This window comes from Schistocerca serialis, chromosome 7 (assembly GCF_023864345.2).
Source record: "Schistocerca serialis cubense isolate TAMUIC-IGC-003099 chromosome 7, iqSchSeri2.2, whole genome shotgun sequence".
NCBI classification, from domain to species: Eukaryota; Metazoa; Arthropoda; class Insecta; order Orthoptera; family Acrididae; genus Schistocerca; species Schistocerca serialis.
This window is the reverse complement of record NC_064644.1, coordinates 386,923,154-386,938,279: the sequence shown is the minus strand read 5'-3', so window position 1 is coordinate 386,938,279 and position 15,126 is coordinate 386,923,154. Positions and strand designations below refer to the sequence as shown.

The 15,126-nt window shown below is 37.4% G+C and overlaps 1 protein-coding gene across 1 annotated transcript in view; it reads right to left on the bottom strand.

Annotated features, from left to right (window-relative positions):
* Positions 1–972: 972 nt before the first annotated feature.
* Positions 973–15,126, bottom strand: part of LOC126412198 (protein O-mannosyl-transferase Tmtc3) — a 126,691-nt gene continuing 112,537 nt past the window's right edge. Inside the window, exons 15-16 of the mRNA XM_050081680.1 lie at positions 13,593–13,877; positions 973–7,534 (exon numbers count right to left, since the gene is read on the bottom strand). Of these exons, the coding sequence (XP_049937637.1) occupies positions 7,019–7,534; positions 13,593–13,877 (801 nt within the window). The 3' untranslated portion in view covers positions 973–7,018. The remainder of the gene's footprint in view (positions 7,535–13,592; positions 13,878–15,126) is intronic.

Sequence of the window (15,126 nt, the reverse complement as noted above, 5' to 3'; positions counted from 1 at the left end):
AATGAGAGAGAGAGAGAGAGAGAGAGAGAGAGAGAGAGAGAGAGAGAGAGAATGGCAAAGATTAAGACATGGCTGCTGAAGGTCATGGAAGAGAAAAGGAACTATTAAGCACAAATAACATTGAAATTACCAAAACTGAGACTCTCATTAAAGAAGCCAGGGACACCTGTGGGAAAAATGAGTGCCACATTGGTGGAATGATTGGGTGAAGACAGCAGCAAAAGATAAGAATGTACTGAAAAGAGAATTAGACTACATACTATTCTTACAGTATTGCTTAACTTTTGTTACTGTTAGGAATGCCTCACATCAAAAATCCTCCATCTTTGGCTGCAGCCCATCCTTCTTACAATCCCTCCTTTATACGAATGCATGGTCTTGTGGCAATATAATTAATAAATTCTTCTTTGACTTCCACTGGGGTTTTAACCACTTGATGCAGCTGGAAGCCCGAGAAGATTTTATAATCCCTCCTTTAGTTTACCTGATCAATCCTTGCCCATCTTGACCCTGACAAATACACTGCCTCTTCCTCTCCACCCTTTTAAGCTATCCTAAACTATCCCTCTTTCCTCCTTCAGAAAGGAAGTAATGGTTTCAAAAGCTATGATAGATTTGTGCACTTCTATTGTGTTACCAGCAGTACTAAAAATTCAGCCTCCTGCAGGTAGGTACTGGGCAGAATTCTCCTTCATATTTTTTTTAAAATATTTTTTTTTATTACATGAAATTTCCTTTTCATGCGACTGACCTTGCTTGGCATTTCAGACAATTTTTGCTCAAATTTAATCAATATTTTGATTAAGTATCTAAAATTTACCCAACACAATAATGACTATTTTTAATAGTAAACAGCTGTGATAAATGGCAATGTCTCCATTAACAGGTTAGTCATAAAGGGAAAATGCTAAACTGGAATATGATGTAGGACGTGTAACAGTATTAGTTCATGAATGCCTGAGAACTTCAAAATACATGTCCAGCATACAGTTTTATTTTTTTATTATAAATTACACAGTGATTTAAAGTATAACACAATTCTGGATTTTATTACATCTGTCACAATTAGACAATGCAGTCCACACTTCTCTGGATATATATCAATTTTATTTTATTTTTCTAAACTGGACAGTGGACATTCTCCATATACATTTATTTTCTTTATTTTGAAATCTCTTTTCACATTCTGTATATAATTATGATTCATTCCTGGAACAAGGATTGTCACAGCTGACATTACATGATGCTATAATTTTCAATAACATGCATGATGCATCCTATTGGATTGTACATTATAGTCTAATAAGTATTTTACTGATTGCCCTAACCATAATGGATTTTTCCTCTCCTTTTTGGGAGTTTTATATATTTTATCAATAACTGAAAATTTAAAAAGCAGACAAAAGGGTTGAAATAAAGAGTTCTAACATAACTGACAACTCCAGTAATAAAATGAAGACTTGTGACAAAATCAATGTTGCTATATGGACTAAGTATCGCTTTAAAATATGAGACCCAATAAATTCACCACATTAACATCACAGGGACTGAAAATATTCTGTGGTAAACTTAGGGTCCAAAATATGACAAATTTATCCACATAATAAATACCCATTTAAAATGAAACAGACAATGGTTTTTGACTTCAGAAAATCAACAAAACTCTTATAATCTGCCAATGTCCAATGGGACCATCTGTTCATGTATAAGATAAAATTTGTCTTCTATATTTTTGAAAATAGATCTCTGAGCAATCATATTAGCAGCTGTTTCAATAGGTTGCAGTTGGCAGAAAACATTTAATAAGGCAATTGGATAGAACATGATCAGCTTTCTTGTATCAAATTCACAATGCATAAAATGAGTTCTTACGCAATCACAATATACTGAAGAACACTAACTGTTATGTTTCTCTTTCAAACATATTTCTGAATAATTTAAAGTGATATTTTCTGTATGGAGCAGGAAAGAATTCTCGGCATCTATGAAGGAAGCCCAGCCATGAGAAAAAGTCAAATCCCAACACAAGAATAACTGGAAGAATAAGAAAACTGATCAAAATTTTATATCCAACTGCTCTGATATAAAACTACAGTTACCATACAACACAGTGTACATATAATGAATACAAAACACATTTATCACACTGCCTCTATACTACTCTTTAAAGGTTAATCTATACGTCATTAAACCTCTCAACACCACTTAAATATTTCATTTTAGCTGCTATATTTAACATATATTTTTTATTAGCTTCCTGAACATTTAGCTCTCACAAACATATAAAAATATTTATCATATCTTACAAAAACTCATCTTTGCCTTAGAAATTTTTCATTTGTACAAGGCACCATATACACATTTATATATATATATATAAATATTTATATTCTTTAAAAATCATCTGTGTGTGCTCTGGAATCACAAGACCTACCCTCTCAGTACAAAAGTTCATTCAATTCAAGTTTTATATGCCACTGCCTAAGAATCAGTGTTTAAACTGAGAGGTAAACTATCACGCATACTTTGATTAGTAAATACTGAAATCTTAACCACATAATTAAAAGATGACTGAGATCCAGAGATAAAGTAGGAGTACCAAAATATACCAACGAAACAAAGAAAACTGCAATTTAAAAAATAGAAATTGCACTTCATAGTTCAAAAAGTTCCCTGAATTCACAAAAAAATTTGCATCAAGATTTTCATTCAGATCATATATCACTTTTCAGTTATCACTTTCAGAGATTCTGTTTACAAAATACCATGTTTGTCATGAAATCTGTAGATGAGACATTATCCTGATGCAATAACTAGATGGCTAAGAGCACTGATAGACAAGAGGAACAAGTGTCTTACATCACATGAAAGGAGGAAAAAAGATTAGGGCAAAAGATTGTTTGGTAATAGTAAGTTGTTCACATAACATTTGCTAAATTTCTCAATAGGTTCTTGAAAAATTAATAATTTCATTGTAACAACTCTCATATTTTATTCAATCTCTGAGTGTCAAGGTTATCAGTCTAAATTTATACCCACCACTTACAAATATACTTTTGAGTTGCATTTGAAGACATAGTATGTGCATGACAACTACAAGAATGTTGACCTTTTTTCACTTCAGTACTCAGTTCCTTGGGTGAATTTATTTCATACTGTAGTAAGTTGATAGAATTCCTACAGAATGCAGTATTGTAACAGAGAGGAAGGCTGGGAAAAATAGTTCTTATGAAAGGGAAAAAAAGCAAAAAGTATGGCAATATTTGACATATTATAGCAATGCATAATGTTTTAGACTTGTGACTCTTCAAACCTACAATGAATAACATAGTGGATTACTGACATAGCCAGATGTGTTTTCCAAATATTTGTAAACATAAGTAGCAATATGAACCAGCCTGAAGAAAGTACTCCTGGGAACATTTTGAACATTTTACAATATACAACAAAAAATTACATATAACTGTGTACAGAAAATTGTGTGTGCATATTCTTTGATTTGCAGAATAATTCCACATACAGCCACAATTTATAGACTAATGGAAATTGAAAAATAGTTGTTTATATCAAAAAAATCTTACAATTCACATCAGCCTTCCAGTACATCTTGGCAGCTGAACTCATTTTTATATGCAGCAATTTTTCAAAAAGACTATATCAACACTGTTGTAACTGTTGCAACAAACATAACAGGAACAACAGTGTGAATACCTGCCAGTACACTAGCTGCCTTAAACACACACACACACACACACACACACACACACACAACTATTCAGAGGAAATAGGAAGCATCTTTATTTGTCCTTTGCCAACATTAAAAATAAATGTTCTTTTTCCACTTCACTCTTAACTAAATATACTATTGCACAAGAAAAGCTTATTGTTAGAAGAAAAATAAGAAGCTGAATCACATTTCTAAAAATACTTTGAAACAGTACATTGAAATACTGAAAAGTTGTACAACACATATATCCGATAATACATTTCGTAAAACACTAAAGCAATAGGAACTCATCTTACTGTGCACTAAAACTGTGATAATGTCAGTACTTGCCAGAAAACTAGTTCTCCATAAAAATAAATATGGAATTTCCTCAAAAACTTTGTTTACAGAACAAATATAATCTACTCAGAATATAGTTGTAGAAACCAAATCTCAATTAACTGCTTTGCTGGCACTAAGTTTCCACTTCAAGCATTGGAACATGAATATTATAAAATTAAAGCCAACAGAAAAACAATGAGTTTGGGAAAGAGGCCATACACTTTCATCCACATCAGTTTTACTCAGGGGTTATCTGAAGCATGGAAATAATTTATTACTGAAATGCAAAGGTAGTTACCAAATGAATAAAATATAAAGAATGAATAAAAAGTGATGGTGTGTGGCAAAATGCACATCAGTATTAAAAATTTCAGACAGAGTATGCAAGATCTGATTGCCTTAACATTTTCTAATGGAAAGTGTCAGTTTATAGGTAAATCCACGAAAAATGTGGAGAAAGTAAAATAATGTTCCTACAAAACAATTTGTCCTTAACAGCACTGTGTTACAATGTATATTTTTTTTAATAATCCATAAATGCACCTGTAGGACATGGCCACTGCTTAAAATCTTTTCTTTGCATGTACAAACAATTACTGTGTAAGTAGTCCTTACTTTCATATTTTTGTGTAAGCTTGGGGCAAAAACCTTTGTATGCTCAGGAATACAAGAGTTAGTTGACATCTGTGCAGCCCTATCTACCTATTAACAGAGTACTGTCTGACAGCCTCTCACATTCTGTTAATTTTTCCATCAGGTAACCTACTTTGATGACTGTCAGCCTGCCAATTATGTACAAATTTTAATAAGGTAATGTTTATATTGTTTTTTTTTTTTTTTGTATAAAATGCAAATATCCTCTTCTAAAATTGATATAAGAAAGACAGAAGTATTTAAATAGTTCTTATTACAATCAGATGCTTCATCCTAGGCCCTTTAGTTGATCTAGCATGATATGATATTCTGCTGTAAGACTGAATTTCTTTTCAGTCAATACAAACTAGCATAGGAATCACGTATAACATCCCACAACTGATAATGATGTACATAACAACCTATCAGATGAGCAGACAGTTTTTCATCAATTGGTGGGCTTCCATCTATGAATTCTCTGTTTCTGATTGAGTTCCACTAAAACAATACAGAAATATCCCCCAAAAACATGGAATGAAACTTTAACAAGAAGTAATTTTCAATAAAATGTGAGCCCTCACTAAAAGAAGCTACACAGGATAAAAATGCTTTCACAGTACCCCAATTAGAAATAAGCCATGAAACTCTTCATTAGAATCCATGGAGAATAATGTGGCTGGTAGAAGCACAACAGGCAGGGCAAGCATGGGGAGACTGGTAGTGGTAGGGGATGCGGGCAGGTGATGTATGGGAAAAGCTGAGCACTGGAGGGGAAGTACTGTTCCAAACTGAAAGCTGTACTCACATTTTCTGTAAATATTAAGTGGAGTCCCTCCATGCCCACACTTGCATGATGACAATTCAAAAATATCTACTGTCACCCCTGATTTGGTTGGTATCTAGAAAGAATTCCACTGATAATGCAACAAAAGCCTTGATTTATTTTTGCCTGGCTTTTTTACCATGTGTAATTTTCAGAGAAGCATCATGAATGGCAAATTTGCTGTAAAACCTACATTTCTCTTGTTACCATATTAAAATTTGCTTTTTTCCCCAAAACGCAGCGGAGTTTACATAATATCACCTCACTAACGTCTTGTGCAGATGTAACTGCAAGAGAATTCTGAAAACATGGTTTATTAAGTTAGGAAATGAGGAAAACTAAGGTTAATAGCTTATGAAAAAACATATACTTGGTATAAAAATAATTTGTGCCATGTCTTCTGTTATGTCATTCCAAACCCAGCAACTTTTTTGTAACACCAGCTATTGACTACCCTTAAAAATTACATTCTTTCCCTAGAAAGGTCTGTAGTTAATGGAATAACATGGTAGATAATAGAGTTTTGCGTAATAACCATGTGGCAAAATACTCTCCTCTTTGCTTGCTATCATATTCCAAATGTCTTTTCGATATCTCACACAATTTATGAAATACAAAGAATGTTGTGGCTATTTCTTTATGGCTTTATTGCTGACACATATGACTGCAAATCAATGTGCTACATCAGATCAGTTTTCTTGAGATTGATGACAGGGACCTTCAGCCAAGTCTACTGAAAAATTCAATATCTTAGCTGAATTTCATACATAGCAACATATTATGTAATATGTACGAAACACAAAATCGTAGCGACCCCTGTTTTTCATTTTTTGAATTTTGTTCAGTGTCTTATTTAAATGGAAATATAACAGTAACTATGACCATTAATGAAATGGTGCCACATCATCATGAAGCTGACATAAAAACCTACAAGTAATGCAATAACAAATTTTTTTTACCAAATAGTTTCTGTAAAATTGTTTGAGAAATACTGTATGGCATGTGCCTTGATTCTATCTTCACAGCATGTTGGTGACTGGGCAAAAGCAGGTGTACACTCCACTTCTGAACAAATGAATGAACTCGCCCCGTACTCTTGACGAAAACTGCTCACTGCATGTCACAGCTATATCCTGAGCGAACTATACTTACTGTTTATTGGATGTTAAAAATTCATTGTGGAACATGACAATTTGGTTTGATAGAATGCTTTGCCAATTTCTCTACTGTCATCCATCCATCAATCCAAGAAAAAAAGAGGTTAATGGATGCAGATATAAATAAAGGGACAGGGACAGGCAGAAGGATGTGACTATTGGATAGATGACAAAATATGTGGACATACATACTCTGTCTGAACTGAAATAAAATCACTTGATGCTACTACTGGATGTGCCAACACCACCCTTCCAGTCTTACATTGTTAGATGCACAAAAATAGTCCTTCACTTAGAAACAAAAATCTATACAGTATTATTTTTGTGTCTGCAATAACTAAGGATCATTCCTATGTGCTAAGATGATGACAACCTATTCATTTCTGTGTTACGGCTCATTACTGTCTTCCTACGTGTATCTTTCTTGGGGTACTCGACGAATGCTGGGCTGAAGGACTCCGGAATACTATTCCTTCCATGAGGTACATTCTTCTGTCCTGTCTCGTGTACCCCTTGACTTGCAGCATTATCTGCTAATTTTGTCTTACTGCCTTCTGCTGATGCTGAGTCAATGCTTCTGTTTTCAATGGGCAACCTGCCTTCTGTAGATACTGGATCTTCAAATGAAAAGCCATCATCACTGGCTGCTGCTGCTGCCAGTGCATCTGGATCTTGCCGGAGTTGTAGCTTATTAATACGTGACTGTACAATACCAAGATGGCGTAAAACATAATCCTCTTCAGGTGCAAGTCGATGGGCACGAAGCAGGCATGTTTCTGCCTTCAGGAGATTTCCACGCTCGACATACACAACACAAAGATTGTGCAGCCCTTGAACATTTTCTGGGTCTAGTTGCAGAATTCTTTTATAACACTGAAAATGAGAAAGAATGAAAATTATCACTGAACACAATAAACTGATACAACCCAAAAATATACAATGAAATTATGGAAAGGTTATGGTACTTTTAACCTAATTTCTTCACTATTTATATATTATGTGCAATACCAGCACCATAAGTAAAATTCTGACTGTAAGAATAGCTGTTGCTTGTCGTTTGTCAATCAGAAATTGTAACACTGTAGACACCATCCGCTCTCAATGATTGGAAGTGACTCACATGAGAAGGTGGTTGGGGGTGAGGATAACACACATAGCATATTAGACAACCACACCGACTTATATAGTGGCACTCAACAATTGTTTTGACAACTATGATTTCAGTGGCCAATGGCAAAAAATAATACAGCAAAATGAAATCCAGTACCTCTTGCAGGCATTGTTTAGGATTCTGAAGCAGAAGTTTCATTGATGTAACTGCTACAGTGGGCATATGTAAGATATTAAGGAGATGGGCATTAAAAATATGTCACTGGAGCACTTGCACAATCCGCGTGGTATGAGACCATATGTCAGGTGGCAAACAGTTATAAAACTACTGCATAAATGTATTCTTTCCTTGTGAAAATTCTGAATACAGAAAATGTTGATGAAATTTATAATGTTCTCCACATATGATACAACAAAGATTATCACATGACAACTGTATATACAAGGGTATCCACATGAATGATATACAAAAGCGGACTCCCAATGAGCTGTTCTCTAATTATTACTGTGACAAGGAACCTGGAGTGACATAAACAAAAAGATAATTTTAGCAGAATAAAAGTTTAGAGATGCAGTCTTGTGAATGACAGGAAGAAGTTATTAACTCCTTCATTCCGAACATGTGATAACATGTCATGGATGAATGTACTGGTATAACTGACTACAACAAAGCCTAAGTTCATGGCTTTCAAACTAACTACAATGCAGTGGAGAAATAAATTTAAAAAGGAAGTGTTTACTTTAGAGCTTAAGTAAATTATGATACTTCATTGATAATGTTGGCAAGTTGAGTGCACATTCCCTCTATTGGAAAATATTGCTTTGATCTCAGTTCTCTTTTCCAAATAAGGATACCTCACTCAAAAGCATAAAATATCACTTGTAAGTATAATTTTCAGATCTAAAATAGACTGCATTGTACCCAATGAAATATGCTTCAAATGGGTGACAGGATGTCACTGTGATGTCTAAAGAGAGCTTAACATCCTGTCATAGGCCACTCGTGAATGTATTGGATGTTGCTGCTATCACAGACATCTGACTTTCCAAGATTAGGTGATGACAGATATATCTTGATATTTATCATTTTGTAAATTGACAAATAAATATACTACATGTGTATATATCTTTCAACAACAAACAGTCATGTAAATAATAGTGAAAATGTAAGTGAGCATAGTTTTTGTAATAACGAACATATTATATGTTCATAGTTTTTGAGCTCAATGAAGCTACAAAGGAATGATGGGGTGCTGTTTTACAAAGTATCAGTGGTACTACCTCATCAGGTCAATGGTGTAATGTCCACCCACAACTATAAAAGAACTAACATCAAGAATCTGTATGTACATCTTTTCAGAGATGGTTGCAGGACTCAAGCTGTTCGATACAGGGTGTCAAATCAAACACCTTTCAGCAAGCGGTCCAGTTTCCAATCTTATTTTATTTAGTTACCAGTTTCGGCAATTTGCTATGCCATCTTCAGGCTGCTGACCAATGTTTAGGAAGAGTCCACCTAGTTCTGGTCAAAACAGGGGCCAGCATTTGAATACCGGTATCTGTACATTTCAGCTTGCTATAATGATCACTTCAACCATCACAACAAATAACAACCAATAATAATAATAATAATAATAATAACAATAAAAGAAGGACAATGATAAGCTCAAGTTAGAGTCAGGTGTGGTTGAAGTGATCGCTATAGCAAGCAGAAATCTACAGATACCAGTATTCGAATGCTGGCCTCTGTTTTGACTAGAACTGAGGTGGAATCTTCTTATACATCGGCCAGGGGACTGAAGATGGGGTAGTAAATCACCGAAACTGGTAGCCAAATAAAATAAGTTTGAAAACTAGATGGCTGAAAGATGTTTGATTTGACATCCTCTACATCACAAAAGTTCAATACTTATAACATAAAAACAATCACTTCCCTATAATAGTGATAATAGTGGGAACAAGTTTCTCAGATAGATGACACCAATAAAGAGTTTGATAAGTTGTCTAGCTTTTTGAACTGTTATTATGGTACTGCTTTCAATCTCAAAACACAAGTAGTAACAGGCAAAAGTTCAAAACCAAAGACATGATTACAACAGGCATCAACATCTCAAGCATAAGGGAAAGGGAATTGCTGAAATAGAGAAGACTAATAATATACACTTTTACCCAACAGTTATAATCAGAAATATATTTAACATACAGAGGAGTTACACATTGGTAAAAAGAAGTAGTAGTAGTAATAATAATAATAATAATAATAATAATAACAATAATTTTAAAAGAAGGCCAATTATGAGTTCAAGTTAGAGCCACAAAATAAAAGAAACAGTATGTGTAACTGTCTCTATGGAGCATGGTTCAAATGGCTCTGAGCACTATGGGACTCAACATCTATGGTCATCAGTCCCCTAGAACTTAGAACTACTTAAACCTAACTAACCTAAGGACAGCACACAACACCCAGTCATCACGAGGCAGAGAAAATCCCTGTCCCCGCCGGGAATTGAACCCGGGAACCCGGGCGTGGGAAGCGAGAATGCTACCGCACGACCACGAGCTGCAGAGTTATGGAGCATGAGTAGAGATGTTGCCGAGGAGTGAAAATACCCACATGAAAAACTTTAGGCAATACTTCATCTTGGCAGTCTCCCATAAGCTCATCAGGAGATTAATATGCTAGTGTGATAGCTTGTATACTCTGTTATTAACACACCATGAAAGCCCTGAAAAAAATATTCAGCAGTGCCTTGCCTAATGATGATGATGACTGGATCTTCACTATTTTGGCACTCATGAATCCAATTGTTTACACTGTTTGCTCAACTCCTTTGTCTTGGGGTCATAGTGAGACACTCAGAATTCTTCCATGGTAATTATCTGGATGAAGGAGTGATCTGTATTGGCCTGACACAGGTGCAAAGTGTCCACCGTTGCCTCGGTTCATTGGCTTTTTTGAATCGGTGTGAGCAGTCATACCAGACATTGATAACTTATCCAGGACTAATTTTCACTTCTTCCACTATTGACTGAATTGTGACATACTGGACTTCAAGCACCAGGATTTCACTTTTCTTGCACTTCCTCACACAAGGAGGTGGTCTTCCAGTGATCTGTATTGGCCTGACACAGGTGCAATGTGTCCACTGTTGCCTCGGTTCATTGGCTTTTTTGAATCGGTGTGAGCAATCATACCAGACATTGATAACTTATCCAGGACTAATTTTCACTTGTTCCACTATTGACTGAATTGTGACATACTGGACTTCAAGCACCAGGATTTCACTTTTCTTGCACTTCCTCACACAAAGAGGTGGTCTTCCACCTTGTTTTTGTCATTGAGACTTATGTGATGATCACTCTGGACACTTCTGCACCATGTAACATGGTGTCATATGATGGTGCATTCTGGCCGTACACTTCCACTAACTCAGCATGGCATGTTTTAGCATTGCCCCGTCAAATGCTGAAAGCTAATTGCTGCATAATATTATACTTTATCAACTGGCTGTGCCATTTTGTTTTGCTCCTCTACCAGCATGCTACAATAGTGTGGTGTGGGGATTTCAGTGTGTATCAGGACTGCAGACATATACTTAAAAACAAATAAAAAAGTAAGTATAGTGTAATTAGCTAGATAAAAAAACTACTTACCACGCAGCAGCACCAGCAGAAAAGACATAAAAAGGTACTGAAATTTGCAAGCTTTTGGAGCCAGTGGCTTCTTCTTCTGGCAAAAGGGTTAAATGGGAAGGGAAAGGGGTGAAGGAAAAGGACTGGCGAGGTTTAGGAAATGGGGATAGTTCAGAAAAGTCACCCAGAACCTAGTTCAGGTGAGACTTACTGCACGGGATGAGAAGAAAAGATTGTTTGTTAGGGACTTCAATGCCAACATTTGAAAAATTTAGCCCCCAACAACCAGTCTTTCCTTCTCATCCCGCCCAGTAAATGTCTGCTAACCTGGAGTTCCAGGTGACTTTCCTGAACCCTCCCGATTTCCTAAACCTCACCAGTCCTTATCTTTCACCCCTCTTTCTTTTGATTTAAACCTTCTGTCAGGAGATGGGGCCACTGGCTCCAAAAGCATGCAACTTTCAGTACCTTTGTGTGTGTGTTTTCCCCTGCCACAGCTTAATTAGTAGATATTTTATCTATCTAATTACATTATTTCAGTCCAGGTTTAGCCAACACCATCAGGGGCTGGGCCACCTGTGAAAGCAACCCTGTCATTTACCAGTTCTACTGCAATCATTGCACAGCTTTTTATATTGGTATGACTACCAACCAACTGTCCGCCAGGATGAACGGTCACTGCCAAACTGTGGCCAACAGTAAAGTACACCACTATGTGGCATAACATGCAGCTGCATGTAGAACACATGATTTCAATGGCTGCGTCACTAAGTGAGCCATCTGGATCCTTCCCTCCACCACCAGCTTTTCTGAATTGCGCAGATGGGAGTTATCCTTTCAACACATTCTTTGCTTCTGTAATTATCTGTTATTATCCTGGCCTCAACCTACAGTAACATACTGTCCCCACACCATCCAACCAACAGTTTCCACTCCCTCTGTCCTATCGTCTCCTCCCCATTCTCATCTCCCACCCTGTTTATTTGCAGCCCTCTGCCAATGTATCTGTCCATCTTTCCCTGCTCCTCTCCTTTTCTGCTTCCCCCCCCCCCCCCTTCCCCCTCCCTATCCCACAGCTTACTGATGCTGCATCTGTTGGCAGTCTAGTCCCTGCACACTCCACCAGACAGCGTTCGTCTCTCTCCTCGCCCATACACTACTATCCCTTCCTTATCCCTGCCCCATCCAGATTGCTGCATGTATTTCATATGTAGTTGCATTCTGGGCCAAGATAGTGGAGTTGTCAGTCATGTGTGCATGAGGTGTGCTTGGCAAGACAGCCAAGCCACTAGGAGATAGCTGAAAGGCACGCGTTTAAGCTCACGCAGGCTGGCGTGAGGTCTGGAACAGGTAAAGTAATTATACTAGCAAAAAAGGTACATAGTTTCTGGAATACTTAACTTTAATCCATAATTGGTGAACATCAGTCTGACGGTACATGCATCACAAGATAAATAGCAAATGATAATGGTGCCTTGCTAGGTCGTAGCAAATGACGTAGCTGAAGGCTATGCTAACTATCGTCTCGGCAAATGAGAGCGTAATTTGTCAGTGAACCATTGCTAGCAAAGTCGGCTGTACAACTGGGGCGAGTGTTAGGAAGTCTCTCTAGACCTGCCGTGTGGCGGCGCTCGGTCTGCAATCACTGACAGTGGCGATGCGCAGGTCCGACGTATACTACCGGACCGCGGCCGATTTAAAGGCTACCACCTTGCAAGTGTGGTGTCTGGCGGTGACACCACAATAAGCATACAAATAATTTATGGTTTTTAACACACTTAAAATCTATTTTTATGGCACTAAATTCAGTATGTTGTAATTTGATATGCATCCTGCTTTAGAGAAACAATGATGGTTATATCTTTTATGGAAAAATGAAGTGCGTGTAATGCACAGGTAAAGTGACCAATTAGAAAATGCCTAGTGTTGATAGGTAAAGATCTACTTAGGATCAGATTCAGAGGCAGACAAGAATGGAAATTGCCAGTTCCCTTTTACAATGGGATCATTTTAGCATTCACCATAATTGATTTAGAGACATCACAGAAAACCTAAATTAGTATAAGTGGATAAGTATGTGAACCTTGCTCCTCCAGAATGACGGTCCAGTACCTTAAACATTGCACGATTAAACTTTACGCAACTCAGATTACATTTAATGAGAAATGGACTCTGTCCACAAACTTACAGCTTCTGCAGCATCCAGATCTTTTATGTTGTTAATATAAATGTCTCCCAACAGGATGAGTCCTTTGATATGATCTGGATGAAATTTTACAAGTTGATTTAGAAAAGGTGCTGCCTCCAGTGGACGATGATCATCAGCAAGGAGAAGTGCGAGATTAAAGAGGGCACTTCGGAAGTCATCTTTTAACTGCACTGCTTGTCTGAACCAGTGCTCTGCTCCAGCAATATCCCGGTCATCCATTGCCAACATGCCCAGATTGAAGTGCACTCTTTCGTTATTTGCATCCTGCAATTAAAATAATGGAAAGATGAACTAAAGAATGCGACTTGGTCCACAGGAAACTAGGGGCTAATTGTGCTTAACATCAGTGAAGAGAAAATTACGTTAACAAATACAAGCATAAAAGAAGTTTGTGTATGAATGCATGCTTTTGTGGTGATATCCATTAATAAAACATTCTCAGGTTTCAAGCTGCGTCAAGAGGTTTACTGCCCATGAGCTTTAAGCAGAGATCTCCTCTGCCACTGTCAAGTGGATGACTGTCGTGTGGTTGTCACTGCTATGCTTATTTAACCGTGCCGTCACTCGTGACATCACTGGTGCTTGGTCTCACACCATATATGGTAATGTTTTGGCAGTGCAACTGCTGGGCCTGCTTCAACTCCCTCACCACTGGATTCCACGCTGTACTCAGCTGCAATCCACCGTCTCTATAGAAAGTGTTGACAGAAATTCTAATGTCTATGGCTTCATTTATCATGCTATCCCAGAAGCCATTAGTTTGTTTAATAATAGATGTCTCATCAAATGCAATTTGGTGTCCATTTTCCAGAGCATGTTCCGCTACAGCTGACTTTTCGGGATGGCACAGACGGTAACACCTTTCATGTTCTATGCGGCGCTGTTCTATAGTGCAAACAGTCTGACCGACATAGAACTGCCCACATCCAGATGGTATCTTGTAAATTCCTGGCACTTAAGAAAGGACTTAACTTTGCTCCTTCACCACGAAGCATCCCCGTCACTGACATATTGAGTGATGTTGAACAAGTGGGTCGCAAGTTTCCAAGTGATGTGGTTGTGGAAATTCGTAGAGAAATGAGCCGTATTCTTTTAAAATCCAAACCACCAGCTTCAAACATGACTAGAGATGAATGCAGTGGCCTCCGTGCTCTCCGGAATGATCCTCTCACCATCGCCCTACCAGCAGACAAGGGCAATGCTGCCGGTCTTAATGGAACGAGCCGACTATGACGCAAAAATCAGATGGATGTTGGAGGAAGACATACCAAAAATTACCTCAGGACCCAACATCCAGAATAGTGAGGAAGACTTCAGAGCTTCTCAAACGTCATTGCTGGAAGAGAATACTATTAAGAACCTCCTCCCCAAGGCACCAAGAACACCCATGTTCTACGGTCTGCCAAAGGTGCATAAGAAGGACACTCTGTTAAGGCCAATAGCGAGTACCATTGGATCGCCGACCTATACACTTGCTAAACATCTGTGGACACCATATAAAGAATACGACGGA